This window comes from Podarcis vaucheri (genome assembly GCF_965113315.1).
Source record: "Podarcis vaucheri genome assembly, chromosome: 13".
In the NCBI taxonomy this organism is placed as follows: Eukaryota; Metazoa; Chordata; class Lepidosauria; order Squamata; family Lacertidae; genus Podarcis; species Podarcis vaucheri.
In genome coordinates this window covers 47,040,668-47,060,917 of record NC_138751.1, presented here as the reverse complement: position 1 = coordinate 47,060,917, position 20,250 = coordinate 47,040,668, and the positions used below count along the sequence as shown (strand labels likewise).

Here is a 20,250-nt window from a genome sequence, read left to right as displayed (position 1 = left end):
ATTCAAAAACCAAGTTACGACTGTGCATGCAATGATAAAAAAACAAGTAAAACAGTTCCAATCAAAACTAGCACAGTATGGAAGAAGTGAGTCCTTAAAAAAAACAATAACCCCATTAATTGACAGAGGCCAGAGTGAAAGAGGTGTGTCTCTTCAGCACACGACAGAACCTATACGATGAAGATGCTTGCTAGTTTGTTCGTGGAGGGCATGTGAAATTTCTGCTTTCTGGGTTGCGGATCTTGGGTGTGAGCTCCTAATTAAAATATTGGTCCCACAGCTTTCCCCGGATACTGCTTACGCAAAGCTTTGCTTTCCCTAATTGCAGTAGAGTCTGATGTGAAGGTTGACTGTGATCCGACCTGGCAGCCTTTCCAGACCAACTGCTACCGCTTGATCAGTGAAAAGAAGAGTTGGCCAGATGCCAAAAAGACCTGCTTGCGGAGCGAAGGGGATCTGGTCAGCATCCACACCCTCAACGAACTGGAGTTTGTTACCAAGCAAATCAAGCAAGGTAAGCAATTCTGTGTCACACTCTGTGTGTGTGTTTGCTTGTGTGTATGTGGATTATCCCATAAAGAAGGCCGATCGCCGAAGAATAGATGGTTTTGAATTATGGTGCTGGAGGAGACTCTTGAGAGTCCCATGGACTGCAAGAAGATCAAACCTATCCATTCTGAAGGAAATGAGTGCTCACTGGAAGGACTGATCCTGAAGCTGAGGCTCCAGTACTTTGGCCACCTCATGAGAAGAGAAGACTCCCTGGAAAAGACCCTGATGTTGGGAAAGATGGAGGGCACAAGGAGAAGGGGACGACAGAGGACGAGATGGTTGGACAGTGTTCTTGAAGCTACCAGCATGAGTTTGACCCAACTGCGGGAGGCAGTGGAAGACAGGAGTGCCTGGCGTGCTCTGGTCCAGGGGGTCACGAAGAGTCAGACACGACTAAATGACTAAACAACAACAACATGTGGATTATCTCTGATTTAACTTTTTTTTAATGTGAGCAAAAGTTTAGTTGAATATCGAGCAGTGACTCTGCTGTAGAACCAGAGTTGCTCCTTTTATATCTGCACACACTTCCAAAATGAATCAAGCCTAGGATCAGCTGATTCTCTCTATTTCCAGGAGAAGCTGGCTGTGCAGAATGCTGATTGGCTGGCTCTTGTGACAATCACAAAGTTGCCTCCCTCCCATCTCGCCATCCAGATGTTTTGGGGACAATCTTGAAGCTATTCGCCTTGAGCACAGGGTGTTAAAAGGGGAGTCTTTTAGAAAATCTGGATTTTTTTTTTTAAAGCACTGAATAAATGTTTAATGGATAAACATGCTGCGGGGTCTGGAAAATCATTTTGAAATGTCACAGTCTGGAAGAGCAAAATCAAGGAGAGTGAAGGTTATGGAGAGGAGCTACAGCAGGGAAATGCTCCACTACTTCTGTAGGGAGCTATGTCTGCCTCTTCCCCAATTTTCTATTCCTCAGGAGGATCAAGTGTTTTGCTAAATGCTCACAAACCGGAGGGAACTGGTTGGAAAAAGCTGGTTGGGAGCTGCATGGCCAGGGAAAAAACAATGCTATCCAGGGTTGTAAAGACTGCAGAGAGAATAATTGGGTGCACTCTTCCCACCTTAGGTCAAATCTGTGCTGCTAGGTGCCATAAGAAAGCGGCAGAGATAGCACAGGATAGTACGCACCCCGGAAATGATCTTCAGCTTCTGCCTTCTGGAAGAAGGTATAGGGTTATAAAAGTCAGGACTAGCCGCCTGAGAAACAGTTTCTACGCAAATGCAATTCTGGTTCTAAACGCAGCATAAGGGGTCTCTGTAGTATAGTGCATTTTAAAATGGGTTTTTTAAGTTTTTGGGGGGTTTTGAATGTTTTATGTAGTTTTTATGTAGTTTTATGTAGGTTTGTGGTAGTTTTAAGTAGTTTTTATGTAGTTTTATGTAGTTTTCAATTTCATTGTTCTGCAAGGGACAATGACAATAAAGATAATAAAGACAATAAAGGTATTGTATTGCCTGGGTGTATTGTGTGGGGCAGTCACTGGCAGATGAAGAGGATTTTTTTTTAGTAGAAATCCCCCCTTTCCCTGCTTGTTTTGGCAGATGTCGAAGAGCTCTGGATTGGCCTGAACGATCTCAAGCGGCAGATGAGCTTTGAGTGGTCAGACGGCACGCTAGTGCAGTTCACATTCTGGCACCCCTTTGAGCCCAACAATTTCCGAGACAGCCTGGAGGACTGTGTGACCATCTGGGGACCGGTATGTTTAAGAGCTGGAAGTGTAGCCTTATTAGACTTTACCGATTGGTGGGCTCTGCATTGCTCCCGGATGGGAGGAAGGAAGTCAAAAGACACCGAGGGTTGGTTCAGAGAAAAGAGTTCTTTATTTCTGCTCTCCGGAGCAACAGAAAGGCACTTGCGTGGTCAGTCCACAGCAAGTCCAAAGAAATGAGAAATTTCATGCAGTATACATATCCTCCAGGCACCCTCTCCCCCCTTCCCCAGGAATCCAGCCACGTCAGCTTGTACACGCAGGTTGACATCACAGATGTTCCTGCTCTGCTACTCTTAACCATAAAAGGGTTTTCCTTCCTGTACTCCTGACCATAAAAGGGTATTCCTGTTCCTATACTCTATCTTGGAGCAAAAGGTCACCAACTCTAAGAACACACTCTGGTGCTGTTCCCGGACTAGGTCTGTGCGTCAGAGTGTGGTCAGGATGTAAGATAAGACCCAGACGCATCATCCCTACTCCACTGGAACAGTCAAGGTCATCCATTGCCATGACTGATAAAGGAGAGAGCTGTTTATACAGCTGTGTTCTTGTTATGCATTTGCTCAACAGCTCAAGTTAATGCATTTTAGAAATGCTCCCTTGGAGAAAGAAGAAATGGGGGGTTTTGGGTCCCGTTTCAAACTGACTGCACAGAAACCCTTTCCTTCAGAAGGATACCCATCACGAGAAGGGGACATAGCTCTGAGCATACAGGATAGAACCTTCTTCGTATCTGTCGTGCAGCACTTAGGAATGCAAGCTTTCATGAATTGAAGGTCGCAATTGATTGCCGGAAATTATATTTGTAAATATGGCTCCTGGGCAAACCTGAGCTGACAGTTAGCATAGTTGTTGGAATTCAGATCCTTAAAGAACAGGCAGTTTTGCGGGCCGTCATGCAACTGGGTCAGCTCCCTCATCCTTTCAGTAGATTGGACAGAAAAAGAAACTTAGTGATGACTCCCTTTTCCCACTTGGCCGCAAAGCAAGTGTGTAATGCAAATGGTTTTTCTTTCAACAGTAAGACAACTAAATTGGGTAGTAGTGTCCAGGTGAAACCCCAGTCAAGTGAGAATCTTGGGCCCAGAGGCTTAATTTGGCCCCAGGCTCCTTTCTGGCCCTCAGGACTGTCCTCAGGCCACACCCCCTCTTCCCAGGCCACAGCCCTCAGTGGTCCTGGAATTAACTCTGAGCATACCCCTTGCTGGAGGATGGAGAGGGATGGATGAATGTGAAGAAACTAGTCTACAGTACTGTGCAAAGGTAAAATCCACATATGTTGCAGTGCCTGCGTTCCTTTCTGGGTAACCACCTAGCCATTGCACATGGTCCAGAAGGGAATATGGCTCTCGGGTCGAATAATAATAATAATAATAATAATAATAATAATAATAATAATAATAAATTACTTATACCCCACCCATCTGGCTGGGTTTCCCCATTCGTATCCTACTGTAATGATAAGTAAAGGTAAGGTACGCAGGTGGTCTAAACCACTGAGCCTCTTGGGCTTGCCGATTGGAAGGTTAGCGGTTCGAATCCCCGTGATGGGGTGAGCTACTGTTGCTCTGTCCCAGCTCCTGTCAACCTAGCAGTTTGAAAGCACACCAGTGCAAGTAGATAAATAGGTACCACTGCAGCGGGAAGGTAAACGGCATTTCCGTGCGCTCTGGTTTCCGTCATGGTGTCCCGTTGCGCCAGAAGCAGTTTAGTCATGCTGGCCACATGACCCAGAAAGCTATCTATGGACAAATGCTGGCTCCCTCGACCTGAAAACGAGATGAGCGCCGCAACCCCATAGTTGCCTAACCATCCAGGGGTCCTTTACCTTTTTTTTTTTTTTTACAGTAAAGATAATCTTGAACATATGTTTATTTTCTTACAGAGTTTCCCCCCTTTCCACTACTGTACCTGGGAATAACTTTTGCTGCAATTCTGATTAAGTAAAACAAGGGTAGGGAATAGATCTGAGGACTGATCAGTGGAAAGTGAGGATGTGTAGGAGAAAATTAGATTGAAATGTAGGAGCAGGCAAGATGGAGTATCGCTGCAGAAGGGCACAGAGACAAATAGCCTGGGGTTTTTTGGCGGGGGGGTTGGGGAAATCAAAGTCTTCTAAACTATGCAGAATTCTTCCGATAAGGCAAGGCTGGGGAAGCTTTGTCCCTCCAGATGTTGTTGTATTCCAACTCCCATCAGCCCCATCCAGCGTGATCAGTGGTCAAGCATGATGGTAATTGTAGTTTAGCAGTATCCAGAAGGCCACATGTTCTCCTCCCTGCAATAAAGGACTGTATTGGTCCTGAGGCTTTTGTGTGTGTGTGTTTTTTGTAAATAGAAGAAAATTTCATCAGTGCATCCTTCAATGGATTTATTTATTTCCTGTGCTCATATTAGGAGCTCTCCTTTCCTGGACCAAGGCGAGATAAGGGCAGAACAAACTGCAAGTAATTCTAGTGCTCCGAAAAGAACATAGGGGTGGTGCCCCCACAGTTGCAAAATAATTTGAGTCCAGCAAGATCCGAAGGGCACTAGGTTGGGAGAAAGGATGGACTGGGTATATGTCGTAGGGCGGAAGGCTTACATTTTTGGGTTGCATGTTTTGAAGCTGCTGCCTTCTGTGGGGAATTCTTTTCCTTGAGCTGGGACTTCTCTGCCTCTCTCTGTCCAGGAGGGGAGGTGGAACGACAGCCCTTGCAACCTGACGTTGCCTTCCGTGTGCAAGAAGCGTGGCCGCGTGAGCCAGGGGAGAGAAGAGGAGGACCATGGCTGCAGAAAGGTAAAGAGAGCAATGGCGGCGTTGCATGCAAAGGTGACAGGGCGGAAGGCCGCAGGAAGGGGAAAAGAGGAGGCTGGAAGTTGTGGTTCAAAGGCTGCCTCTTGGGGAACAGACCTCTACAGGTCGACATATGAGCACTTCTGGAGAGGAGAAGGATGAGGCCCAAGGCAGGTGAGGTTTCTGACTCACGAGCAACTGATGAGGAGAAGTCTCTGTGTTTTCAAATGCTGCTTTGGAAATAATAATAATAATAATAATAATAATAATAATAATAATAATAATAATTTGTATCCCGCTCTCCCCAGCCAAAGCCAGGCTCAGAGCGGCTAACATATAAATAAGACAATATGCATAATACATTATACAATATGCAAATAAAATAACATTCAACATTCATTAAAACAATATAGAATAATATTAAATATCATCATTTCAAAATTAAACAGAAATCCACTCAACAGTTACAATAAGTAATTTCTAAACACTCATTTGGAGCAGAGCGGTGAACAAATAAGAAACCAGAAGTTCGTAAACTCTAAAATAAAAGCAAGATGCGTGTCCTGTACTCTGTTTAAACTAAGCCATTGCCCTTTGAGAGAGACATTGTACCAGCTGCATGTTGTCTGTCCAGCTGTGTGCTGTCCCCATAGACTTCCTTTTTCCGCTGCAGCTCAGCTGTCCAAGGAGTATCTCCTTTCCAGCTGGCCAGGGCCGGAATGTGCTCGCCTTTCTCACTCTGCAACAATAGCGCAAGCTGGAAATGGGGACGTGACACGTTTCTGTATTAACTGCTTTTACCTAAGGGAATTCTGGCATTGTCAAGGGCCCTGTGACACCAGCTGGGATGGGGCAGGAATGTTTGTCTGTGTCAGAGAGGGGTCCCAAGGTGTGAGTGGTGGGGGGGCGTATGATGTTCAAGCCGCAACTTAGTCCTGCCATGGGTCACAGAAGGGGAGGCAGAGCTGGCAGGGCTAGTTCAGGGAGTGGGTCCGGTCGCCATCCGTGTCGTGCAAACTGACACAGCTCTGCACTCCGGTGTGCACACTTTTAAGCCCAGCCTTCCCGTTTGTGACGAGTGCCTTGCAATTGACGGCTGCACCCTGCTCTTTAAAAGTAGAGGTATTTTGTTATGCCAAACCATGTATCATGCTTCAAACCGTGCATCCTATACTTTGAGCTGAAGAAGAAGAGTTTGGATATCCCGCTTTATCACTACCCTAAGGAGTCTCAAAGGGACGCAGGTGGCGCTGTGGGTTAAATCACAGAGCCTAGGACTTGCCGATCAGAAGGTCAGCAGTTCGAATCCCTGCGATGGAGTGAGCTCCTGTTGCTCGGTCCCTGCTTCTGCCAACCTAGCAGTTCAAAAGCACGTCAAAGTGCAAGTAGATAAATAGGTACCGCTCTGGTGGGAAGGTAAACGGCATTTCCATGCGCTGCTCTGGTTCGCCAGAAGCGGCTTAGTTATGCTGGCCACGTGACTCGGAAGCTGTACGCCGGCTCCCTTGGCCAATAAAGCGAGATGAGCGCCGCAACCCCAGAGTTGGCCACGACTGGACCTAATGGTCAGGGGTCCCTTTACCTTTACCTTAAGGAGTCTCAAAGCGGCTCACAATCTCTTTCCCTTCCTCCCCCACATCAAACACTCTGTGTGGTGAGTGAGGCAGAGAGACTTCAGAGAAGTGTGATTAACCCAAGGTCACCCAGCAGCTGCATGTGGAGGAGCAGGGAAGCGAACCTGGTTCACCAGATTACGAGTCCACTGCTCTTAACCACTACACCACAAGACCGTGTGCAGATTTTATCGATAAAGCTTTCGGACTTTCCCCCAGCTGAGAGTCCCCAAGGCTTTCGTCCGAAGGCGGGAGCCGCAAGGAGAGACACGAGAAATCTGTAAGATTCCTTAGAATACTGTTTTTGAATTGAATTTATGTTTGGGTGTGGAGGAGAACAGAGAGGAGAAGTGGCTGAAGTTTACGAGCCTTGGTCAGTTTGTTTATATGCTTGTTTAAATGCTCCCCTTTAAGTAAACCCACTGTTTAGCTCTGAGGGATGAGGGTAAAAGATTGGCCTGCTAAAAGTTGAACCCAACTTCTTATAAACATTAAATGGCAACCTTTGCCTTTGGACAGCTGGTCCCTTGACTTAGACATGGGCAGGAAGTAAAGCCACATCATTCCTCAAAAGTTGTGGTGGGAGCTCTGAATTGCTCTCTAGGATCAGAATGCATCGGAGTTGTCTGCACCTTTGAAAACCACCATGTCACTAGTTGCAGTAGACACTGGGCTGGTTTCTGGGTCATCTAGCAGATGCTTCTAAAGTTTCCCTTGTAGATGCTTCCTTCGTTTTTGCTCATCTGGCTTTTGCTTGGTTCCAGTGGCGTAGCGTGGGGGGTGCAGGGGGGGCAGCCGCACCGGGCGCAACATCTGCGGGTTAGGGTTAGGGGGCGCAAATCCACGGGTTAGGGGGCGCAAATCAATTACTTGCCTTGCCCCGGGTGCTGACAACTCACGCTACGCCACTGCTTGGTTCTTTTCCATTGTGTTTTCTACCTTCCCGTTTAAGGAAAGTTTTGTGTGCCATTTTAAGAGTCCGAATGGTGCCCTCCAGATGTGGCCGTGCCAGCTGGAGCTGATGGAAGTTGTAGTCCAGCAACATTGGGTGCTTTAGTTGCGATTCCTGCATTAATGTATTTTTAATCTTGGTTGGAAGCCGCCCAGAGTGGCTGGGGAGACCCAGCCAGTTGGGCGGGGTACAAATAATAAATTGTTATTATTGTTGTTATTATTGCAGTGGGTTGGACTAGATGACTCCTAAGGGGTCCCTTCTAACTCTTAAGACTCTAACATATGGAGGCCACCAAGTTGGGAAAGGCTGATAAATACCAGCCAAAGGTGGGTCTTTGAAAGGAGAGTCATCTGGACTGCTTTGAGTAGCCCAGCTGTCATGTGGGCCATGCCGGATGTGTGGGTGGGTGGGTGTCTGTGTCTCAGTCTCAGCATTGCTTGGACTCCATGCAGAAGAAAACCCCACGTCTTGCCTTCCTGGTTTGCAGTACCTCTCTCCCCTCCTGACCCAAATCCTCCTCCTTTCTCCAAAACACTTTCCCTCCCCCCCCCCCCAGCTCTCAAGCCTCGGGACAAGGAAGTATTCTTGAATAATAACACGAACATAGCTGAGTCTGTACACAAGTGCTTTTCGGCCCTTTGCCTAGATCTGCAAAGCTACAGAAGCAGCAAAAAGTCGTGTGCCCACATGGGAGCCCAGAGGTGAAGCCTGCCAGCTGGCAGCCCCTGGGGGGGTGAGGCAAGGATTGCTAGGGTTCTGGGTGCTGTGTTCCCATGCCCTGCAGACTTGTATACGCCTTGTGTTTTATGAATATACCGGTATTTAGCCTCTTGAACCCCAAAGGAAAAGGATCTGGCTGTAGAAGAAAACATTCACCAAATACAAAGAGGAACAGCTGCTTAGACAGAGATGCTTCGCGACTTTGTTTTTCTGCCGCTCACCTAGACAGTCTGCTGCAGCAGAATTCCCTCCTTCTCAAGCAGTTTTATTACAAAGCTTGAAATGTTCTCTTTGACGATAAAGAGTTTCCTTGAAATGTGTCTTGAACCGTAGCTGTCAGTGCAGCCGTCTTTTCCGTTCCCCTTCATTGTTTCTGCTGCAGGCTGAAGGTGTGCAGCTCTTTCCTATGCCTTCTGACACTTTACGTCGATATAGATATATTTAGGAGGCACCCTGTTCCTTTGATTTGCATTTGCTTCAAACCAATTTGCATGTTGCACTTTAAACCAGTGTGTCTCCAACTACCTGATGTGGTGGACTGGCAAGCCCTGCTCCATTGTGCCAAAGGACCGCATTTGGTCCCTGAGCCATTCCACCCAACCTGGGCTGCGGTCAGCCAGTGGCTCATGGACTGGCACCCGTCCGCAGGCCAACACTTTTGAGTAGCTCTTTTTAAAATTGCTGGGACCTTATGGTGAAGACCAGGCAAGAAACTTGAGTAAAACAAGTACTCAAGTAGGTTAACCTTATTCCCATTTTACAGATTTGGGAAAATGTGCCTGAAAGTGATTGATTCCCCTAAGGCCAGTTGGGGACCAACCAGAGATATGAGTAAAGAGTAAAAAAAGAAAAAGTGCAAGCCACTGGATAATAATTTATTACTTATACCCCGCCCATCTGGCTGGGTTTCCCCAGCCACTCCGGGCGGTTTCCAACAAGAGATTAAAATACCATATTTTTCGCTCTATAACACGCACCAGACCATAACACGCACATAGTTTTTAGAGGAAGAAAACAAGAAAAAAAATATTCTAAATGAAATAGTGGATATATGGTTTTTGTGGTTCATGCTGTGGCCACAGACATGTGATCTGACAGTGAGTTTGACAGTGAGTTTGGAGTAGCCCAATGCAAAAATCCTGAGGATCCATGTCGATCCATGCTTTGTAACCACGGAGGAGGGAAGGAAGGGGAACCATGGATCCTCTGCTCACGACTGCAGCAGATCCCCACCCCCCCCGCCACCCGCAGGCATTCGCTCCATAACATGCACAGACATTTCCCCTTACTTTCTAGGAGGAAAAAAGTGAGTGTTATGGTGCGAAAAATACGGTACATTAAAACATCAGTCATTAAAAACTTCCCTAAACAGGGCTGCCTTCAGATGTCTTCTGAACATCAGATAGTTGTTTATCTCTTTGACATCTGATGGGAGGGTGTTCTACAGGGCAGGTGCCACTACCGAGAAGGCCCTCTGCCTGGTTCCCTGTAACCACATCTCGCAGTGAGGGAACTGCCAGAAGGCTCTCAGAGCTGGATCTCAGTGTCTGGGCAGAACGATGGGGGTGGAGACACTTCTTCAGGTATACTGGGCTGAGGTCGTTTAGGGCTTTAAAGGTCAGCACCAACCCTTTGAATTGTGCTCAGAAACGTATTGGGAACCAATGTAGATCTTTCAAGACCGGTGTTATGTGGCCTCGACGGCCGCTCCAAGTCACCAGTCTAGCTGCCGCATTCTGGATTAGTAGTAGTTTCCGGGTCACCCTCAAAGCTAGCCCCATGTAGAGCCCCTTGCAGTAGTCCAAGCAGGAGATAACTTCTGGACTTCTCTTTTCCTCGTCTCCCTTCTTTCCCTCCCCATTGTCAACATTCCAGATGTTTCCTCCAGCTGTCAGAGGCTCCCGATCTGGTTGCTGGCCCACAGAGCTCAGCAAAAGCTCCAGCACTCCCTATCTTTTGTCCTAAAGCAACCAAGATGGTGTTTTTGGCAAGAGGTGAGCCCATCTGTCTAGCGGATGCATTCCTCGCAGGCAGCATTGCGAACTTGGATGAAGGCTGGCGTCCAGCAGGTCCCTTCCTCCTCCCTCTCTCCTTCCCAGATATCCCTGTTCTTTTCCAGCATGACTTTTTAAAAAAACAACAACATGCTGACATTTCCTTGGTTCTGTATTCTCCCAACTGGTTTCCTTCATAACTAGGAGCACCCAGCCATAGGCCATTTATGCTAACAGCAGAGCTCAGAAGACCAGCTCCTAACCCCCCATTAAGTACTGTATTTTTTGCTCTATAAGACTCACTTTTTCCCTCCTAAAAAGTAAGGGGAAATGTGTGTGCATCTTATGGAGCGAATGCAGGCTGCGCAGCTATCCCAGAAGCCAGAACAGCAAGAGGGATCGCTGCTTTCGCTGCACAGCAATCCCTCTTGCTGTTCTGGCTTCTGGGATTCAGAATATTATTTTTCCTTGTTTTCCTTCTCCAAAAACTAGGTGTGTCTTATGGTCTGGTGTGTCTTATAGAGTGAAAAATACGGTACATCTGTGCGTGGTTCAGGTGTCTCCCTAGCTAAGGCGTCCTAACTGCTCTCCTGTTTCTTTCCTTGTTGCCCTTAGTCTTCTCCCTTGCTCATTTGATCCCTTCTCCTTTTAGCCCTCCTCCTCCGCTCTTGTGGCCTGCTTGCTGCCTCCATCCGAAGGCTTCTCCCACGCTGCATGTTGATAGTGGCGAGCCCTGTGGTTGCCTTCAAAAGGAGCTTTTTCGGACCTCTGAACGATTCCCCCTCCATCTGCCTGACCAATTTGAGCTGCCTATTGTGCTCCCAGCTTAGGAGAGGCTCCAACATCAACAAACCAGAGCTATGAAAGCACTCTGCGGTGGGGTTTGAACTTCTTCCCTTTTCCCTTTTTTCTCTTGCCGAAGGAAGAGAGTTCGCTTCCCCTTCTTAGACTCTTCTGGGCATTGGTAGCTTGGGTTAGGGTGTGGGGATTTCAAGCGGCTTTGATGTGTTTTCCTTCTTCCTTTCTAAACTCTGCAACGTCTTCTCCTTGTGCTGTGACCTTGAAAACTAAGCCACAGCCAACCTAGGTGGAGAGGGCAGACACCAATAATGGAGACCCCACCACCCATGACCCACAGGCCAAGTCCACACAAGTAGTCCATAGGTGTCAAGTGTCCCTTATTTGGCGGGATAGTCCCTTTTCCCAGCGCCATGTCCTGCTGCTGTCCCTTATTGATGATGTCCCTTAAATAAGCTACTGAAGGTAATGGGGACCTCTCTATGTCCAGCTGTGCTTTGTCAACAACAAATTGTTGCTGTTTTTTTTGTGTTGAATATATGCTATATGGTAATTTATGGACCTAATAGGTATCTAAAGCCATTTGCACGCAGCAAAATATGTATTTTATCAAAGTTATTGTTGATCCCTTATTTTGGCTGCTGATCCCTTTTTTTCGAGGCTGCTGGTCCCTTATTTTCAAATCTGTAAGTTGACACCTATGCAAGTAGTCACTTCCTTTCTTTCCTGTATTTTTTTTTTGGTAAGATGTTTATTAAGATTTTTTAAAGTATAACAAACATAATATATAAACAAAAAAATATATATAAACAAAAAAATAACAAAAATACAAAATAAAAATAGTTAAAAGAACACACAGATTTTCCATTACTTGTTTTCCTTTAGCTTGTTTCCCGAACCTCCTCATACCTCCCTTTTTTGTATTCCACTTCCATCTGTTGATTCAGCAAATCCTCACCCTCTTTAAATATCCTAATCTTAATCTTAAAAATAATAGCATTAAATTTTTACCTATTTATAACCCTTTTTTCTTATTCCCTTATTCCTTTCTTTCCTGTAAAAAGGATGCTGCAGAAATCCAAAGGGTTGCATCCAGTGTTGATTCTGCTCCAAGAAGTCCCATTGAAGTTAAGGGACATGCCTAACTTGCACCCATTAAATTCAGTGGGTCTACTTTGGGTGGGATGGGAAGGGACTGTGAAGCCATAGGGCCCATTTCTCCGAAAGTTCATCCTGCATGCCAGTCAGGGATGGGAGAGGAATTTGCTGCCTTGGTTGCCCTTCTTCCACATTTGTTTGTTTGTTTATAATAATAATAATTTATTACTTATACCCCGCCCACCTGGCTGGCTTTCCCCTGCCACTCTGGGCGGCTTTCAACCAAATATTAAAAACGCAATACAGCATTAAACATAAAAAAACTTCCCTAAACAGGGCTGCCTTCAGATTTCTTCTAAAAGTAAAATGGTTGCTTATTGCCTTGACATCTGTTGGGAGGGTGTTCCACAGGGCGGGTGCCACTACCAAGAAGGCCCTCCACCTGGTTCCCTGTAATCTCACTTCTCGCCGTGAGGGAACCGCCAGAAGGCCCTCAGGGCTGTACCTCCGTGTTTGTTTGTTTGTTTGTTTGCTACCCTTCATCAAAAGATCTCAGGGCGGTTTACAAAGATAAAAAACAAGTAAATAATTAAACCAAAACAACAAAAACGATAACCCCCACCTTCCCACAGAAACATTTAAAAGGCCGTAGACTATTAATCAGTCAAAGGCCTGGTTGAAAAATATAAAGTGAAGGCACCAGGCAAACCCCCCTGGGGGAAAGCATTGCACAAATGAGGAGCCACTACAGAAAAGGCCTGCTCTAGTTATTTTATTTATTTGCTAAATTTATATTCAGTGTTGAGGATTTTATTCTCTCTTGTGATGCCCTGGTGCTTAGTTTTAATCATGAACAGTTTCGTATTTCCACTATGTTGGGGTTCTTTGCTTTCATTGTTGGTTGTGCTTTTATTGCTGTAGTTTTTATCCTGCGTTGTAAGACGCTCCAGTTTCTGTTTTGAAAAGAGTGGGGGGTGTGTGTGTGAGTCTTATTATTTTTTTACAGTAAGCGGTCAACGGGCTTAGGATTGCAGCCAAAGGTGCTTTTGATACACGGTGTGTCTATTTGATATTTTCTCTTGGGATGGTAAAATAAACAGTGATTTTAACAAATGCCTGCCCTCCTTAGTTGAGAGCTTAGGTTTGCATACTTGGTAGTTGTGGTCTCTTAATTAAACTGCGTTGAATTTCATCTCCACCACCACAAGCATGCAGCCACCATTAGCAATGTGCTGAGCTAAGCTTGAATGGATAATACTTCTTTCTCCTTTAAAAAGCAGTCATTGAGATGGGCTGCCAAAAGCTGGCCCACACTCAGCTCACAGCAGCAGATGGCAAGTGGCTTGCCTTGCTAAGCCTTGATGGTGGCCTTAACAAAGTACTGTTTCAAACACGGGTTCAAATGATCATGTGGATGACTCAAAGCAACGAGGGAACAGAAATACAGTCTGAAATATACTCGGAGTCGAGAGTGGATTCCATGCTCTTTATTCAGCTCATAGTGGTGAGGAGGAATGAAAGTTCCCCCCAAATATCTGCTTTATATATATTATTTACACAATGGGCTGCACGTGATTGGCTAATTCCGGTATTCTCCTGTAGGCCAATCAGGTTGTGGATTCACTTCCATCTGGAGCTGGATTGGGTGGCTCCTGCGGACCAATCATACTGCTGCATTGTTCTAGGACCAATCAGACTGCTGCATTCTGAATCCTATTGTTCTAGGACCAATCAGACTGCTGCATTTTGGATCCTATTCAACTCAGTACATAACACAGTCGTACCTTGGAAGTTGAACGGAGTCCATTCCGGAAGTCCGTTTGACTTCCAAAATGTTCGGAAACCAAAGCACAGCTTCTGATTGGATGCAGGAAGCTCCTGCAGCCAATCGGAAGCCCCATTGGACGTTCGGGTTCCAAAAGACGTTCGCCAACCGGAACAGTCACTTCCGGGTTTGCAGCGTTTGGGAGCCAAAACATTAGAGAACTAAGCTGTTCAAAAAACAAGGTACGACTGTACATAGAAAGTGTGTGACTCCTTTCCAATTTGCAATGTCGACTCATCATTCAGGGACAAGGTTGGTTTGATAAGTTTGTTCAATGAAGCCAAAGGTGGGATGGAATGCCCAAATCGTTCTCATTTTCACATATGATCTTTTATATTTTGGGTCTCTCCCAATTCTACATTGATCTGTGAGTTTACTTTTTTTATATAGAAAAATCCATATGAAAATTATATTTACATAAACTTTTTTTTTAGCATTTATGCATTTCTAAACGTATTTTTAGTCCGCCCTATGAATTGTCCATCATATTTTTGGAATGGCTTTTGAGCTGAGAGCTACATAGCAAAATCTGGAGGTGTATGAAATATGAAGAGTAATTAAATTTTGATCTGCACATCAGTCTGGGAAGTAGGATCAGGCCAGGATGTCTTGGAATTCGCAATACCTTGAAGACTCTCACGCTGCAGTCTTGACTTGATGGCAGCTTTCGCTTGGTGGAGATCAGGTTTTCTTCAGAGGCGAACTATCAAGCAATTTGACTTACGCGTCCTCCTGGAATAATGGATCATGTAAACGAACAAAGATTGGAAATACAGTTAATCCGCCCGATGACAGAATTCTCTCTAGTTTCATCTAAATTTGGGGAAAATATTGAATGACATTTGCTGCTGACTTTTTTTTGACAGCATCACCAAAATGCAGTGGTACCTCGGGTTAAGTACTTAATTCGTTCCGGAGGTCCATTCTTAACCTGAAACTGTTCTTAACCTGAAGCACCACTTTAGCTAATGGGGCCTCCCGCTGCTGCCGCGCCGCCACAGCACGATTTCTGTTCTCATCCTGAAGCAAAGTTCTTAACCCGAGGTACTATTTCTGGGTTAGCGGAGTCTGTAACCTGAAGCGTATGGAACCCGACATACCACTGTATACTAAAAATGTTCACAACAGCAAGAGAGTTTGTGATTTTGTTTTCCAGAATGGGAGGGTGGTAAGTTTTCTCTCTTTCTCGGCACTCAACAGAGCACTGGGAAGGAGTGACAATAAATTGAAAATGGCCACTGCCATTTTAACCCTGCCCTCCCTGATATTGCCTAATGTTGATTTCCCGGCCTGATAGTATTGCACAGCCTAAAGTCTCTTCTTGGATCAAGCTATAACCACCTAGCAAAGCAAAGTAACACTTTGGTCAGATTAAAAGTAATAGAAATTGCCTCCGAGACCAGGGAGAAGAGCTGGTGGAAGAAGATTGGAGGAAGTTTAAAACTTATTTGCAGAAATATTGTAAAATTTTTGAATGCTGATGACATTGAAATGAATTGAAGGGGTTCTAGCAACAAGGTAAAATGTAAGTAGGGATCAATAATAGATAAATTAATAGAACATGAATTTGCTGAACCAAATTCTAAAAGGGATACAAAAATGGGAGACGCGAGGAAGTCAGGGAAAAAAGTTAACTAAAGATGAGAAATTAAGAAAGAGGGAATTTTTGGGTTTTTTTAAATGTGTTTTTTCTTTTTCTATTTTTGTGTTTAATGTTTGTATTTTTGTATTCTGTAATTTTGTATCTTTTTCATTTTTTGTATTTTTCTAAACTTTTCTATTGATAAAACCTAATAAAATATTATATATATATATATATATATATATATATATATATATATATATATATGCAGGTTTTGGTGTCTTCGGGTGTCTTCCCGTGTAAGAGTCGGGGTGTCTGTGCGACGTTTCGACGAGGTCTCACTCGTCATCTTCAGGCTGGTGCTTTCGGCTTCTTGTTACTGGAACAGAGCAGAATCTGGTGTTTGAGTTCCTATAAATACTGTTGAGGGGTGTGGTGTATAGCCTCCAACGTTCTGGGCAGAGAGGAAGTTCCTAGATTAGTGTGCCTTTTCTTCTTTTGTTCCTTAATTACTTGAGGGATATCTTGAGTGATTTCATGAGTGATATTCTGAATACCACTGGGTGGGTCATTAAGTGTAGATTAGTTGCTAAAGCTTTCGTGTCTTGACCTCTTGAGCTTGTGAAGAGTTTTTCTGAGAAGATGGCTGTGCTGCATTTAGTTGTGCTCTGGCTTGGCTTCGTGTATAGGGGCGAGCTGTGGTTTTGTGCCTTGTGCCAGCCAGATCTGTGTAGGGATTGCAGGGGGGTGCAGCATCCGGAGGTGCCACTATAGTTTGGCTACTGGATGGAGTCTGTGATATGTCTGTGGAGAGGGTCTGGGTTTGGGTCTGGTGTGGTTGATTGGTGACGGCGTTCTGTGTGCCTCTGGTTCTGGTGTCGGTTTTTGTGGGGAGGGCTAATTTCCAGATGTCTGGCAGGCGGGACGTGTCGTCACGCTTGTTCATGTTGTGAGGGTGTTTCTCTATCTCGATGGCTTCCATGATTATTCTCTTGTGGTGATGTTCCATGTTAAAGAGCAATTTGGAATCTGCAAAATTAATTTCGTGTCCTGTTTCTTTCATGTGTTGGAAAAGAGAGGAAGTTTTTTCTTCTTTTTTGACGGCATTCTTGTGTTCTGCGATACGTGCATTTATTCGTCTGTTTGTTTGTCCAATGTACGTGGCTGGGCAGACTTTGCAGGGTATTTCATAGACCCCTTGGTTTTCCAGCTGGATTTTGTCTTTTGGGTTTCTGAGGATATTGGCTATTTTTTGGTTGGTGCAGAAGGCTGTTTTGATATTGTGTTTATGGAGGATTTTGCTGATTTTGTCTGTAGTGCCCTTGATATAAGGAAGGAGGGCCATGCCATTGTTTTCTTCTGTGTCTTGGTTTTTGGGGGGTGTTTCTTTTTAAAACATATCACAGACTCCATCCAGTAGCCAAACTATAGTGGCACCTCCGGATGCTGCACCCCCCTGCAATCCCTACACAGATCTGGCTGGCACAAGGCACAAAACCACAGCTCGCCCCTATACACGAAGCCAAGCCAGAGCACAACTAAATGCAGCACAGCCATCTTCTCAGAAAAACTCTTCACAAGCTCAAGAGGTCAAGACACGAAAGCTTTAGCAACTAATCTACACTTAATGACCCACCCAGTGGTATTCAGAATATCACTCATGAAATCACTCAAGATATCCCTCAAGTAATTAAGGAACAAAAGAAGAAAAGGCACACTAATCTAGGAACTTCCTCTCTGCCCAGAACGTTGGAGGCTATACACCACACCCCTCAACAGTATTTATAGGAACTCAAACACCAGATTCTGCTCTGTTCCAGTAACAAGAAGCCGAAAGCACCAGCCTGAAGATGACGAGTGAGACCTCGTCGAAACGTCGCACAGACACCCCGACTCTTACACGGGAAGACACCCGAAGACACCAAAACCTGCATTCCTGTACCCGTGAAAATCTACGAAAGCATATATATATATATATATATATATATATATATATATATGTAATAGAAATTGCCTTACTCTTTGCAATTATTTTATTTTATTTTTGCTTTTCAGATTTATACATTTCACTAATTTTACAGCCACTTAAACGTTTCAGAACTTTACTCCCTTCCCCCCCTCTCTCTGCGGTTCCTTAAATTAATTTTTACTATCTTCTGCATATCCAGATTAACTTAATTTGCTCATTTATTCATCTACTTTAAATATATACTCTTATAAAACTGCAGGTTATTGCAATAATCCTGCCAGTGTTCTTATCTGCTTACAATTTATCTGTAAATATTCAATAAACCATTTCCATTCTTTTATAAAAAAAAGTTTGTTGTGTTGATTTCTTATTCTCCCGGTAAGTTTTGCCATTTCTGCATATTCCATGAGTTTTTGTATCCATTCTTCCTTTGCTTCTTTCCATTTTGGGGCGAGTAACATTCTTGCTTCTGTAGTCACATACATGAATAAGTTTCTATACAGTTTAGGTAGTTCTGTCCCTATAATTCCCAAAAGAAAAGCTTCTCTGTTGTTGTTTTTTACAAAGGTTATTTTAAACATCCTTTTCAATTCATTATATATCATTTCCCAGTAAGCTTTAACCTTACTACAACCATACGACAGAAAGAACCTTCTTTCTTTTTACATTTCCAACACTTAATTTGATTTAGATTTATACATTTCGTTGACGTTTTTCTGTCACGTTTTCCCCAGGGTTGGAAGTGGCAAACTCCATCCTGCTATTGGCTCGGAGACGACCATTTGACATACAGTGACGCTCGGAAGGTGTGCACAGATTATTCGTCTACTCTGGTCACCATCACCAACAGGTGTGTGTTCTGTTGTAAGCCACCCGAAGTTCAACAAACGTCTTTTTTATTATTTAAAGAAATTGGATTATCATGGAATGGGTTTTCAGATACTTAGAGGGAAAGGCTAGGCCAGGCACTTGACCTCTTGGTTATTTTTGGAAGGAGCTATGCTGCCTGGCTGCCACATGGCAAAAAGCAACAGGATGCTAGACTGGTGACTGGGAGTGGCCGCCAAGACCGTATAACACTGGTCCTGAAAGATCTACATCGGTTCCCAGTACGTTTCCAAGCACAATTCAAAGTGTTGTGCTGACCTGTAAAGCCCTAAACATCCTTGGTCCAGTATACCTGAAGGCATTCTGGACAAGTATACCTGAAGGTCTCCACCCCCATCTTTTAGCCTGGACACTGAGGTCCAGCTCCAAGGGCTTTCTGGCGGTTCCCTCACTGCAAGAAGTAAGGTTTCAGGGAACCAGGCAGAGGGCCTTCTCAGTAGTGGTGCCCTCCCATCAGATGCCAAGGAAATAAACAACTATCTGACTTTTAGACAGTCTGAAGGCAACCCTGTATCAGGAAGTTTTTAATGTTTGATGTTTTGTTCTGTTTTTAGTGTTCTGTTGGGAGCTGCCCAGAGGGCCAGGGTACCTCGGGTTACGTACTTAATTCGTTCCGGCGGTCCGTTCTTAACCTGAAACTGTTCTTAACCTGAAGGACCACTTTAGCTAATGGGGCCTCCCGCTGCCGCCACGCCGGCGGCGTGCGATTTCTGTTCACATCCTGAAGCAAAGTTCTTTTTTTTTTAAATGAAATGTTTATTGAGATTTTACACAAAAGAAAAACAGTGTGACAAAAAATACAGAAAAAGACATTCAAAAAAGTAGAAAAAGAAGAAAGAAAGAAAAGAAAAAGGAAGGAAAAAAAAATCTTAAAAAAGAAATAATCCATTTTTCAATATCTTTAGGTTCATTTGCTTATTTCCTTGACCTCCTCACACCTCCCCTTTTCGTATTCCCGTTTACAAAGTCCTTTCAGCAAATCCTTACCCTCTTTCATTTATCTTTACTCTATATTCTTAACCTATTATAACTATAAATTTTCATCCATATAACTATCTATATTTACATATTCTTATAAACCTTAATACCAAAACCACTTATTTTCAGTCCAACATCATTTTAACATTCATTAATTTTACAGTATTTCTGTAGATAGTCTTTGAATTTCTTCCAGTCTTCTTCCACCATTTCTTTTCCCTGGTCTCGGATTCTGCCAGTCATTTCCGCCAGTTCCATATAGTCCATCATCTTCATTTGCCATTCTTCCAGAGTGGGTAAACTGAAGCAAAGTTCTTAACCTGAAGCACTATTTCTGGGTTAGCAGAGTCTGTAACCTGAAACGTATGTAACATGAAGTGTATGTAACCCGAGGTACCACCGTATTGTTGTTGTTGTTGTTATTTGACCATCAACCTCTGGAGGAAAGATCATGGATTGGTGGATGTGGTGAGGAAGCGACTGACTCATTCCGTTGTCTCCCTGGCCAAGGTTTGAACAGGCCTATGTGAGCAGCCTAATTTATGGCTGGGAGGACGAATATTTCTGGACAGCTCTACAGGACATAAATGAAACGGGCTCCTTTCGTTGGTTGAGCGGGGATGAAGTCACCTACACTCACTGGAATCGCAACCAGCCCGGTAATAGATCTCTCCCTCCCTCTCTCTCCCTCTCTCCCTCTCTCTCTCTCTCTCTCTCTCTCTCGTGTGTGTGTTTGTGTACCTAGGGTTTGTTTACATCTTTCAAGTGACTTAGT

At 44.4% G+C, this 20,250-nt stretch overlaps 1 protein-coding gene across 1 annotated transcript in view; it reads left to right on the top strand.

Moving 5' to 3' along the window:
* The window catches only part of MRC2 (mannose receptor C-type 2), an 82,499-nt gene that overhangs the window by 30,133 nt on the left and 32,116 nt on the right, over positions 1-20,250 (top strand). The window contains exons 7-11 of the mRNA XM_082194695.1: positions 329-514; positions 2,110-2,264; positions 4,951-5,058; positions 18,344-18,459; positions 19,986-20,134. Of these exons, the coding sequence (XP_082050821.1) occupies positions 329-514; positions 2,110-2,264; positions 4,951-5,058; positions 18,344-18,459; positions 19,986-20,134 (714 nt within the window). The remainder of the gene's footprint in view (positions 1-328; positions 515-2,109; positions 2,265-4,950; positions 5,059-18,343; positions 18,460-19,985; positions 20,135-20,250) is intronic.